Consider the following 12,916-nt stretch of genomic DNA (forward strand, 5'->3'; position numbering starts at 1 on the left):
TAAATGTTCACCAACCAACTCCTCCAATGTTGATAAATTAGGTACGTGTGCAACTCTTGGGTATCTTTATTAAGGAAACGTATCCTCCAATGTTATTAGGTAAGACACATATGCAACAGTAAGGTATCCTTATTTCGAAACGTTTCGCCTACACAGCTGCTGGTTCACCACTATTATGGACGGCTTACTTTCAGTGGCCCATATATACCCAACAACAACACAACACAGCACCTCGTGACATACATAATGACTTATTTTATTCATTTAGAGTATATTCCATGTTTTTATGTTATTAATATTGTTTATTATGTCATATTAGTTGAATTGTGATAGATAAATAAACTGTAGAGTTGATATTTCTGTCATATTCTCCAACAATAAACTTGCCATCCCTCCCTCACACAAACAAAGTCTCCAATAAGAAAGGAGGAACACTGCAGTAGGCCTGTTGGCCCATACTAGGCAAGTCCTTTACAATCCTTCCCACTAAGAACATAACAATGGAAGAACACTGCAGGTCTACTGGCCCATACAAGGCAGGTCCTTATCAAAATGACCTCGACACAAAGCTACCCAAGAATTTACTCCCGTACCCAATGACAAATCAAACTCAGCTCCTCCCACTCATATATTTGTCCAATCTCTTCTTAAAGCTTGATCACCTTGATCACCGTACTGGTAAGTGTGATGTTAAATAAGAACTTAAGAAAGTAGGAACACTGCAACACCCCTGCTGGCCCATACTAGGCAGGTCCTTCACAAATCCAACCCACTAACAGAACAAATGCTACCCAAGCAATAAGTTCAGATGCAAGTCCGACTCAAATCCAACCCCTCTCACTCATGTACGTATTTATCCAGCCATAGCTTTTAGAACATAAGAAAGGAGGAACAGTGTAATAGGCCTGTTGGCCCATACTAGGCCGGTCCTTCACAAATCCAACCCACTAACAGCTGTGATTTTGTGTATAGGGCAAGGAGGAATAACATCTTGTAGGAGTGAGGAAGAGCCAGTTGTGAGTGTGGGGGAAGTTCGTGAGGCAGTAGGTAAAATGAAAGGGGGTAAGGCAGCCGGGATTGATGGGATAAAGATAGAAATGTTAAAAGCAGGTGGGGATATAGTTTTGGAGTGGTTGGTGCAATTATTTAATAAATGTATGGAAGAGGGTAAGGTACCTAGGGATTGGCAGAGAGCATGCATAGTTCCTTTGTATAAAGGCAAAGGGGACAAAAGAGAGTGCAAAAATTATAGGGGGATAAGTCTGTTGAGTATACCTGGTAAAGTGTATGGTAGAGTTATTATTGAAAGAATTAAAAGTAAGACGGAGAATAGGATAGCAGATGAACAAGGCTTTAGGAAAGGTAGGGGGTGTGTGGACCAGGTGTTTACAGTGAAACATATAAGTGAACAGTATTTAGATAAGGCTAAAGAGGTCTTTGTGGCATTTATGGATTTGGAAAAGGCGTATGACAGGGTGGATAGGGGGGCAATGTGGCAGATGTTGCAGGTGTATGGTGTAGGAGGTAGGTTACTGAAAGCAGTGAAGAGTTTTTACGAGGATAGTGAGGCTCAAGTTAGAGTATGTAGGAAAGAGGGAAATTATTTCCCAGTAAAAGTAGGCCTTAGACAAGGATGTGTGATGTCACCGTGGTTGTTTAATATATTTATAGATGGGGTTGTAAGAGAAGTAAATGCGAGGGTCTTGGCAAGAGGCATTGAGTTAAAAGATAAAGAATCACACATAAAGTGGGAGTTGTCACAGTTGTTCTTTGCTGATGACACTGTGCTCTTGGGAGATTCTGAAGAGAAGTTGCAGAGATTGGTGGATGAATTTGGTAGGGTGTGCAAAAGAAGAAAATTAAAAGTGAATGCAGGAAAGAGTAAGGTTATGAGGATAAAAATATTAGGTGATGAAAGATTGGATATCAGATTGGAGGGAGAGAGTATGGAGGAGGTGAATGTATTCAGATATTTGGGAGTGGACGTGTCAGCGGATGGGTCTATGAAGGATGAGGTGAATCATAGAATTGATGAGGGGAAAAGGGTGAACGGTGCACTTAGGAGTCTGTGGAGACAGAACTTTTGTCCTTGGAGGCAAAGAGGGGAATGTTTGAGAGTATAGTTTTACCAACGCTCTTGTGTGGGTGTGGAGCATGGGTGATGAATGTTGCAGCGAGGAGAAGGCTGGAGGCAGTGGAGATGTCATGTCTGAGGGCAATGTGTGGTGTGAATATGATGCAGAGAATTCGTAGTTTGGAAGTTAGGAGGAGGTGCGGGATTACCAAAACTGTTGTCCAGAGGGCTGAGGGAGGGTTGTTGAGGTAGCTCGGACATGTAGAGAGAATGGAGCGAAACAGAATGACTTCAAGAGTGTATCAGTCTGTAGTGGAAGGAAGGCAGGGTAGGGGTCTGCCTAGGAAAGGTTGGAGGGAGGGGGTAAAGGAAGTTTCGTGTGCGAGGGGCTTGGACTTCTAGCAGGCATGCGTGAGCGTGTTTGATAGGAGTGAATGGAGACAAATCGTTTTTAATACTTGACGTGCTGTTGGAATATGTGCAAAGTAACATTTATGAAGGGATTCAGGGAAACCGGCAGGCCGGACTTGAGTCCTGGGGATGGGAAGTACAGTGCCTGCACTCTGAAGGAGGGGTGTTAATGTTGCAGTTTAAAAACTGTGGTGTAAAGCACCCTTCTGGCAAGACAGTGATGGAGTGAATGATGGTGAAAGTTTTTCTTTTTCGGGCCACCCTGCCTTGGTGGGAATCGGCCAGTGTGTTAATAAAATAATAAAAAAATAATGTATATAATTTATTCTTTCAACGTACCAGCCGTATCTCACTGAGGTGGGGTGGCCTAAAAGGAAAAATGAAAGTTTCTCATTTTAAATTTAGTAATTTATACAATAGAAGGGGCTACTAGCCTCTTCCCCTCGGCATTTTAGTCGCCTCCTATAACACGCATGGCTTAAGGAGGAAGAATTCTGTTCCACTTCCCCATTGAGATAAGAGGAAATAAACAAGAACAAGAACTAGAAAGAAAATAGAAGAAAACCCATAGGGGTATGTATGTACATGTATATGCATGTACTTGTATGTGTAGTGTGACCTAAGTGTAAGTAGAAGTAGCAAGATGTACCTGAAATCTACATCCATACATACATACATATATATATATATCTATATATATATATATATATATATATATATATACACGCCCCAGCTCTGAGGAGCTGGATGAGATTTTCGCCTTATAATCGGTGATACACACGTAACAACATGTACCGTATATGCCACCTTTATATCAACAATGTATCTCTTAAATCTTCTGTGCCATATTATGTAATAAAATATTCCTATTGGTAAAAAAAAAAAAAAAATAGTTCAAAAGATGGGGTGGTAGGGGAAGTGGAATATTCAAATGGCTTCAGGAAGAAATCCAAATATTCTTCCTTGAAGCCTTTTTATCCACTTCTCCGAGGCTATGGGTCCCACAATTTACACCAGAGGTGGACCCCATCCTTTATATATATATATATATATATTATATATATATTATATATTTTTTTTTTTTTTTTTTTTTTTTTTTTTCAACAAGTCGGTCGTCTCCCACCGAGGCAGGGTGACCCAAAAAAGAAAGAAAATCCCCAAAAAGAAAATACTTTCATCATCATTCAACACTTTCACCACACTCACACATTATCACTGCTTTTGCAGAGGTGCTCAGAATATAACAGTTTAGAAGCATATACGTATAGAGATACACAACATATCCCTCCAAACTGCCAATATCCCAAACCCCTCCTTTAAAGTGCAGGCATTGTACTTCCCATTTCCAGGACTCAAGTCCGACTATATGAAAATAACCGGTTTCCCTGAATCCCTTCACTAAATATTACCCTGCTCACACTCCAACAGATCGTCAGGTCCCAAGTATCATTCGTCTCCATTCACTCCTATCTAACACGCTCATGCACGTTTGCTGGAAGTCCAAGCCCCTCACCCACAAAACCTCCTTTACCCCCTCTTTCCAACCCTTTCGAGGACGACCCCTACCCCTCTTTCCTTCCCCTATAGATTTATATGCTTTCCATGTCATTCTACTTTGATCCATTCACTCTAAATGACCAAACCACCTCAACAACCCCTCTTCTGCCCTCTGACTAATGCTTTTATTAACTCCACACCTTCTCCTAATTTCCACACTCCGAATTTTCTGCATAATATTTACACCACACATTGCCCTTAGACAGGACATCTCCACTGCCTCCAACCGTCTCCTCGCTGCTGCATTTACCACCCAAGCTTCACATCCATATAAGAGTGTTGGTACTACTATACTTTCATACATTCCCTTCTTTGCCTCCATAGATAACGTTTTTTGACTCCACATATACCTCAACGCACCACTCACCTTTTTTCCCTCATCAATTCTATGATTAACCTCATTATTCATAAATCCATCCGCCGACACGTCAACTCCCAAGTATCTGAAAACATTCACTTCTTCCATACTCCTCCTCCCCAATTTGATATCCAATTTTTCTTTATCTAAATCATTTGATACCCTCATCACCTTACTCTTTTCTATGTTCACTTTCAACTTTCTACCTTTACACACATTCTCAAACTCATCCACTAACCTTTGCAATTTTTCTTTAGAATCTCCCATACGCACAGTATCATCAGCAAAAAGTAACTGTGTCAATTCCCATTTTGAATTTGATTCCCCATAATTTAATCCCACCCCTCTCCCGAACACCCTAGCATTTACTTCTTTTACAACCCCATCTATAAATATATTAAACAACCATGGTGACATTACACATCCCTGTCTAAGACCTACTTTTACCGGGAAGTATTCTCCCTCTTTTCTACACACCCTAACCTGAGCCTCACTATCCTCATAAAAGCTCTTTACAGCATTTATTAACTTACCACCTATTCCATATACTTGCAACATCTGCCACATTGCTCCTCTATCCACTCTATCATATGCCTTTTCTAAATCCATAAATGCAATAAAAACTTCCCTACCTTTATCTAAATACTGTTCACATATATGCTTCAATGTAAACACTTGATCTACACATCCCCTACCCACTCTGAAACCTCCTTGTTCGTCCGCAATTCTACATTCTGTCTTACCTCTAATTCTTTCAATTATAACCCTACCGTATACTTTTCCTGGTATACTCAGTAAACTTATTCCTCTATAATTTTTACAATCTCTTTTGTCCCCTTTCCCTTTATATAAAGGGACTATACATGCTCTCCGCCAATCCCTAGGTACCTTCCCCTCTTTCAAACATTTATTAAACAAAAGTACCAACCACTCCAACACTATATCCCCTCCTGCTTTTAACATTTCTGTCATGATCCCATCAGTTCCAGCTGCTTTACCCCCTTTCATTCTACGTAATGCCTCACGTACCTCCACCACACTTACAGTCTGCTCTTCTTCACTCCTAAAAGATGGTATACCTCCCTGGCCAGTGCATGAAATTACCGCCTCCCTTTCTTCCTTAACATTTAAAAGTTCCTCAAAATATTCTCGCCATCTACCTAATACCTCCCTCTCCCCATCTACTAACTCCCCTACTCTGTTTTTAACTGACAAATCCATACTTTCCCTAGGCTTTCTTAACTTGTTTAACTCACTCCAAAATTTTTTCTTATTTTCATTAAAATTTCTTGACAGTGCCTCTCCCACTCTTTCATCTGCTCTCCTTTTGCACTCTCTCACCACTCTCTTCACCTTTCTTTTACTCTCCATATACTCTGCTCTTCTTATAGCACTTCTGCTTTGTAAAAACCTCTCGTAAGCTACCTTTTTCTCTTTTATCACACCCTTTACTTCATCATTCCACCAATCACTCCTCTTTCCTCCTGCCCCCACCCTCCTATAACCACAAACTTCTCCCCCACATTCTAATACTGCATTTTTAAAACTATTCCAACCCTCTTCAACCCCCCCACTACTCATCTTTGCACTAGCCCACCTTTCTGCCAATAGTCGCTTATATCTCGCCCTAACTTCCTCCTCCCTTAGTTTATACACTTTCACCTCCCTCTTACTTGTTGTTGCCACCTTCCTCTTTTCCCATATATATATATATATATATATATATATATATATATATATATATATATATATATATATATATATATATATATATATATATATATATATATATATATATATATATATATATATATATATATATATATATATATATATATATATATATATATATATATATATATATATATATATATATATATATATATATATATATATAAATATATATATATATCTATATATATATATATATATATATATATATATATATATATATATATATATATATATATATATATATATATATATATATATATGTATATATATATATATATATGTATATGTATATATATATATATATATATAGGGCGAAATGACAGTAGTTTGTTGGATTATGTATTGGTAGATAAAAGACTGTTGAGTAGACTTCAGGATGTACATGTTTATAGAGGGGCCACAGATATATCAGATCACTTTCTAGTTGTAGCTACACTGAGAGTAAAAGGTAGATGGGATACAAGGAGAATAGAAGCATCAGGGAAGAGAGAGGTGAAGGTTTATAAACTAAAAGAGGAGGCAGTTAGGGTAAGATATAAACAGCTATTGGAGGATAGATGGGCTAATGAGAGCATAGGCAATGGGGTCGAAGAGGTATGGGGTAGGTTTAAAAATGTAGTGTTAGAGTGTTCAGCAGAAGTTTGTGGTTACAGGAAAGTGGGTGCAGGAGGGAAGAGGAGCGATTGGTGGAATGATGATGTAAAGAGAGTAGTAAGGGAGAAAAAGTTAGCATATGAGAAGTTTTTACAAAGTAGAAGTGATGCAAGGAGGGAAGAGTATATGGAGAAAAAGAGAGAAGTTAAGAGAGTGGTGAAGCAATGTAAAAAGAGAGCAAATGAGAGAGTGGGTGAGGTGTTATCAACAAATTTTGTTGAAAATAAGAAAAAGTTTTGGAGTGAGATTAACAAGTTAAGAAAGCCTAGAGAACAAATGGATTTGTCAGTTAAAAATAGGAGAGGAGAGTTATTAAATGGAGAGTTAGAGGTATTGGGAAGATGGAAGGAATATTTTGAGGAATTGTTAAATGTTGATGAAGATAGGGAAGCTGTGATTTCGTGTATAGGGCAAGGAGGAATAACATCTTGTAGGAGTGAGGAAGAGCCAGTTGTGAGTGTGGGGGAAGTTCGTGAGGCAGTAGGTAAAATGAAAGGGGGTAAGGCAACCGGGATTGATGGGATAAAGATAGAAATGTTAAAAGCAGGTGGGGATATAGTTTTGGAGTGGTTGGTGCAATTATTTAATAAATGTATGGAAGAGGGTAAGGTACCTAGGGATTGGCAGAGAGCATGCATAGTTCCTTTGTATAAAGGCAAAGGGGATAAAAGAGAGTGCAAAAATTATAGGGGAATAAGTCTGTTGAGTGTACCTGGTAAAGTGTATGGTAGAGTTATAATTGAAAGAATTAAGAGTAAGACGGAGAATAGGATAGCAGATGAACAAGGAGGCTTTAGGAAAGGTAGGGGGTGTGTGGACCAGGTGTTTACAGTGAAACATATAAGTGAACAGTATTTAGATAAGGCTAAAGAGGTCTTTGTGGCATTTATGGATTTGGAAAAGGCGTATGACAGGGTGGATAGGGGGGCAATGTGGCAGATGTTGCAAGTGTATGGTGTAGGAGGTAGGTTACTGAAAGCAGTGAAGAGTTTTTACGAGGATAGTGAGGCTCAAGTTAGAGTATGTAGGAAAGAGGGAAATTTTTTCCCAGTAAAAGTAGGCCTTAGACAAGGATGTGTGATGTCACCGTGGTTGTTTAATATATTTATAGATGGGGTTGTAAGAGAAGTAAATGCGAGGGTCTTGGCAAGAGGCGTGGAGTTAAAAGATAAAGAATCACACACAAAGTGGGAGTTGTCACAGCTGCTCTTTGCTGATGACACTGTGCTCTTGGGAGATTCTGAAGAGAAGTTGCAGAGATTGGTGGATGAATTTGGTAGGGTGTGCAAAAGAAGAAAATTAAAGGTGAATACAGGAAAGAGTAAGGTTATGAGGATAACAAAAAGATTAGGTGATGAAAGATTGAATATCAGATTGGAGGGAGAGAGTATGGAGGAGGTGAACGTATTCAGATATTTGGGAGTGGACGTGTCAGCGGATGGGTCTATGAAAGATGAGGTGAATCATAGAATTGATGAGGGAAAAAGAGTGAGTGGTGCACTTAGGAGTCTGTGGAGACAAAGAACTTTGTCCTTGGAGGCAAAGAGGGGAATGTATGAGAGTATAGTTTTACCAACGCTCTTATATGGGTGTGAAGCGTGGGTGATGAATGTTGCAGCGAGGAGAAGGCTGGAGGCAGTGGAGATGTCATGTCTGAGGGCAATGTGTGGTGTGAATATAATGCAGAGAATTCGTAGTTTGGAAGTTAGGAGGAGGTGCGGGATTACCAAAACTGTTGTCCAGAGGGCTGAGGAAGGGTTGTTGAGGTGGTTCGGACATGTAGAGAGAATGGAGCGAAACAGAATGACTTCAAGAGTGTATCAGTCTGTAGTGGAAGGAAGGCGGGGTAGGGGTCGGCCTAGGAAGGGTTGGAGGGAGGGGGTAAAGGAGGTTTTGTGTGCGAGGGGCTTGGACTTCCAGCAGGCATGCGTGAGCGTGTTTGATAGGAGTGAATGGAGACAAATGGTTTTTAATACTTGACGTGCTGTTGGAGTGTGAGCAAAGTAACATTTATGAAGGGATTCAGGGAAACCGGCAGGCCGGACTTGAGTCCTGGAGATGGGAAGTACAGTGCCTGCACTCTGAAGGAGGGGTGTTAATGTTGCAGTTTAAAAACTGTAGTGTAAAGCACCCTTCTGGCAAGACAGTGATGGAGTGAATGATGGTGAAAGTTTTTCTTTTTCGGGCCACCCTGCCTTGGTGGGAATCGGCCGGTGTGATAATAATAAAAAAAATAAATATATATATATATACACACATACATACATACATACATACATACATACATACACATACAGACATACATACATACATACATACATACTGTGCACACTGGCCATGTAGATCCATTCTCTTAGATGTAAGCTTACCAGCTTTCTCATGCTAAATTTGAAGCTGCTAGAATTTTGGCATAATACTGCAGCACAGACACTGGACTTAGACGTAGTACTATGGCAAAGGCAGCGAAGTGGTTAATAATGAACGTAGAGAAGAGCAAGGGTTGGAGGGTCATCTGAACTGTAATGTCAATGTGCTTTTGGCAAAACTGTGATTAAGTGACTTTTTCTTCTTTATTAGGTCACCCTGGTTCAGTGGGTGATGGCTGGGTGTTAAATAATATTAATAACAGCTTTAAATAAATTTCAGAACGAGAGAGAGCTATTGAGGAAAAGCAGAGAATGGATGCAGGTCGCCGCATTGGTGTTGAGGAGACAGGCTGGAGAAGGGGTCCTTCACGAGATGAACAACGAGAAGAACCAAAAGATGAAACACCACCACCACCTCCACCTGCTGTATCAGGACACCCGGCACGTGAACCTGAAAGAGAAGGTGGTGAGCGTTCTGGCGTTTGGAGGGCTGGAGGAGGTAAATTTTTTTTTGGTTTTGATTCTGGAAAAACAATACATATGTACTTTTTTTTTCCCCTGTTAAAGAAAGTCAAGGGTCCAAAATCACTGGTGCTATATTTTGTAAAAAGTGTGTACAATCCCCCTCAACATTCACGTTTTCAACTTTCGCGGGCTTCATACATTCGTGAATTCCCAGCCGCCAAATGATATTTAAGTTTCCCGCCACCCTCATGTCCCTACTACCCTCCCTCCAACCCCTGCAACTAGCAGCCAGCCCGCCCGCCACTCAGTGTGATGAGTGTTTTGTTTGTTCATTATTTGCTATTAAACTACAGTATAAATAATGTCAACCCATTCATGACTGCATATTGTAATGGCCATTTGGACGGGTATTGGACGATGACATTATTTGTTTACTCTTGAACACAGCAAAGAATCAATCTTTTCTGCTACTGCTAATAATAACAACAATAATACATGGTGTTATTAATTTTTTTTTTTTTTTTTTTCAACAAGTCGGCCGTCTCCCACCGAGGCAGGGTGACCCAAAAAAAAGAAAGAAAATCCCCAAAAAGAAAATACTTTCATCATCATTCAACACTTTCACCACACTCGCACATTATCACTGTTTTTGCAGAGGTGCTCAGAATACAACAGTCTAGAAGCATACACATATAAAGATACACAACATATTCCTCCAAACTGCCAATATCCCAAACCCCTCCTTTAAAGTGCAGGCATTGTACTTCCCATTTCCAGGACTCAATAATAATACAATGGAACCTCAAAAATCGAACTGCTCCCAACACAACCAATTATGTAAGTGTATTGTAAGTGCTTTTATAAGTGTATTTTTGAGGGTCTGAAATGGACTAATCTTATTTACATTATTCCTGATGGGAATAAATTCATTCGGTAATATTCCTGATGGGAATAAATTCATTCGGTAAAGGCACTCAACAGCCTTCCGGACTGAAGAAAGTTCGATATTTGAGGTTCCACTGTAATACGATATAATTGAAGGAAGTTGTACAAAAATACGAGTGTTGAAGCAGTGGTAGAGGCATCGTGAGTCAATTTGGCATTATTTATGCTGGATTGAGCATTAGCCTCCATGCTCTTCCAAACATTTCACAATAATTCATTGTATTTGGTGCTTGTAGATTGAGTGCGATTGTAGTGGCAGTAGTTGAGGCAGTGGTGCTTAACCCTTTGACTGTTTCGGTGTTATATACACAGTGGACTCCCACCTTACGATGGCATCACATTACATTAAATCCACCATACGATACATTTTAACTCAAAAATTTTGCCTCACCTCGCGCTATTTGTCCGAGACGCGTCCCACGTGTGGCCTGAGCGCGCCTCAGCTGCCCCGTGGGTGCCAGTGTTTACATGCCAGCCAGTGCAGTCGCATCCACGCATACAATCGGAACATTTCATATTATCACAGCGTTTTTAGTGATTGTACCTGCTAAATAAGTCACCATGGGCCCCAAGAAAGCTTCTAGTGCCAACCCTGTGGTAAAAAAGGTGAAAATTACTATGGAAATGAAAGAGATAATTGCTAAGTACGAAAGTGGAGTGCATGTCTCGGAGCTGGCCAGGTTGTATACCAAACTCCAATCAACCATCGCTACTATCGTGGCCAGCAAAACGGCAATCAAGGAAGCTGTTCTTGCAAAAGGTGCAACTTTGTTTTCGAATAAGAGATCGCAAGTACTCGAAGATGTTGAGGGACTGTTATTGGTGTGGATACAAAAAACAGATAGCAGGAGATAGCATCTCTCAAGCAATCATATGTGAAAAGACTTGGAAGTTGCATGAGGATTTAATTAGAAAAATGCCTGCAACTAGTAGTGATGTGAGTGAATCTTAGGCCAGCAAAGGTTGGTTTGAGAGATTTAAGAATCGTAGTGGCATACATGGTGTAATAAGGCATGGTGAGACTGCCAGTTCAGACCAAAAAGCGGCTGAAAAATATGTGAAGGAATTCAAGGAGTACATAGACAGTGAAGAATTGAAGCCTGAAGAAGTGTTTAATTGTGATGAAACAGGCCTGTTTTGGAAGAAAATGCCAAACAGGACCTACATTACTCAGGAGGAAAAGGCACTCCCAGGACATAAGCCTATGGAAGACAGGCTTACTCTCTTGATGTATGCTAATGCTGATTGCAAAGTGAAGCCTTTATTGGTGTATCACTCTGAAACTCCCAGAACGTTCAGGAGAAACAATGTCCTCAAGGTTAATTTGTGTGTGCTGTGGAGGGCAAACACTAAGGCATGGGTCAATAGGGACTTTTTCTATGACTGGTTACACCATGCATTTGCCCCCACTGTGAAAAATTACCTAATGGAAAAGAAATTGGATCTTAAGTGCCTCCTGGTATTAAGCAATGCTCCTGGTCATCCTCCAGACTTGGCAGAGCGACTTTCTGGGGACATGAGCTTCATTAAGGTCGTTTTTGCCTCCTCATAACACTCCTCTCCTGCAGCCCATGGACCAGCAGGTCATTTCAAACTTCAAAAAACTCTACACAAAAGCTATGTTTCAAAAGTGCTTTGTAGTGACCTCAGACACACTATTGACTCTAAGAGAGTTTTGGAAAGATCACTTTAGTATCCTCAGTTGTGTAAACCTTATAGGTAAGGCTTTGGAGGGAGTGACTAAAAGGACCTTGAACTCTGCTTGGAAGAAACTGTGGCCAGAATGTGTAGACAAAAGGGATTTTGAAGGATTTGAGGCTAACTCTGAGAAGCGTATGCCAATTGTGGCATTGGGGAAGTCCTTGGGGTTGGAGGTTAGTGGGGAAGATGTGGAAGAGTTGATGGAGGAGGACAATGAAGAACTAACCACTGATGAGCTGCAAGATCATCTTCAACAGCAAGAGGCCACGCCTGAGGAAACTGCTTCAGAGGAGGGGAGGGAGAAATTGAAGAAGTTGTCTACTTCAAAGATTAAGGAAATGTGTGCAAAGTGGCTTGAAGTGCAAACCTTTATGGATGAAAATCACCCTCAGACAGCTATTGCAAGCTGTGCTGGCGACTATTGCAATGACAATGTTGTGAACCACTTCAGACAAATCATAAAGGAACGGGAGGTACAGGCCTCTATGGACAGATATGTTGTGCGACAGAGGTCCAGTGACTCTCAAGCTGGTCCTAGTGGCATTAAAAGAAGAAAGGAAGAAACCCCGGAAAAGAATGTGCTACCTAAAGTCCTAATGGAAGGGGATTCCCCTTCTAAACATTAACAACTTCCACACTCTCCCCTCCTCC

At 40.5% G+C, this 12,916-nt stretch overlaps 1 protein-coding gene across 1 annotated transcript in view; it reads left to right on the top strand.

Annotated features, from left to right (window-relative positions):
* The window catches only part of eIF3a (eukaryotic translation initiation factor 3 subunit a), a 221,254-nt gene that overhangs the window by 164,043 nt on the left and 44,295 nt on the right, over window positions 1-12,916 (top strand). Inside the window, exon 16 of the mRNA XM_070081388.1 lies at window positions 9,435-9,653. Coding sequence (XP_069937489.1) covers window positions 9,435-9,653 — 219 coding nt within the window. The remainder of the gene's footprint in view (window positions 1-9,434; window positions 9,654-12,916) is intronic.

Source organism: Cherax quadricarinatus, chromosome 6 (genome assembly GCF_038502225.1).
Source record: "Cherax quadricarinatus isolate ZL_2023a chromosome 6, ASM3850222v1, whole genome shotgun sequence".
Taxonomy (NCBI): Eukaryota; Metazoa; Arthropoda; class Malacostraca; order Decapoda; family Parastacidae; genus Cherax; species Cherax quadricarinatus.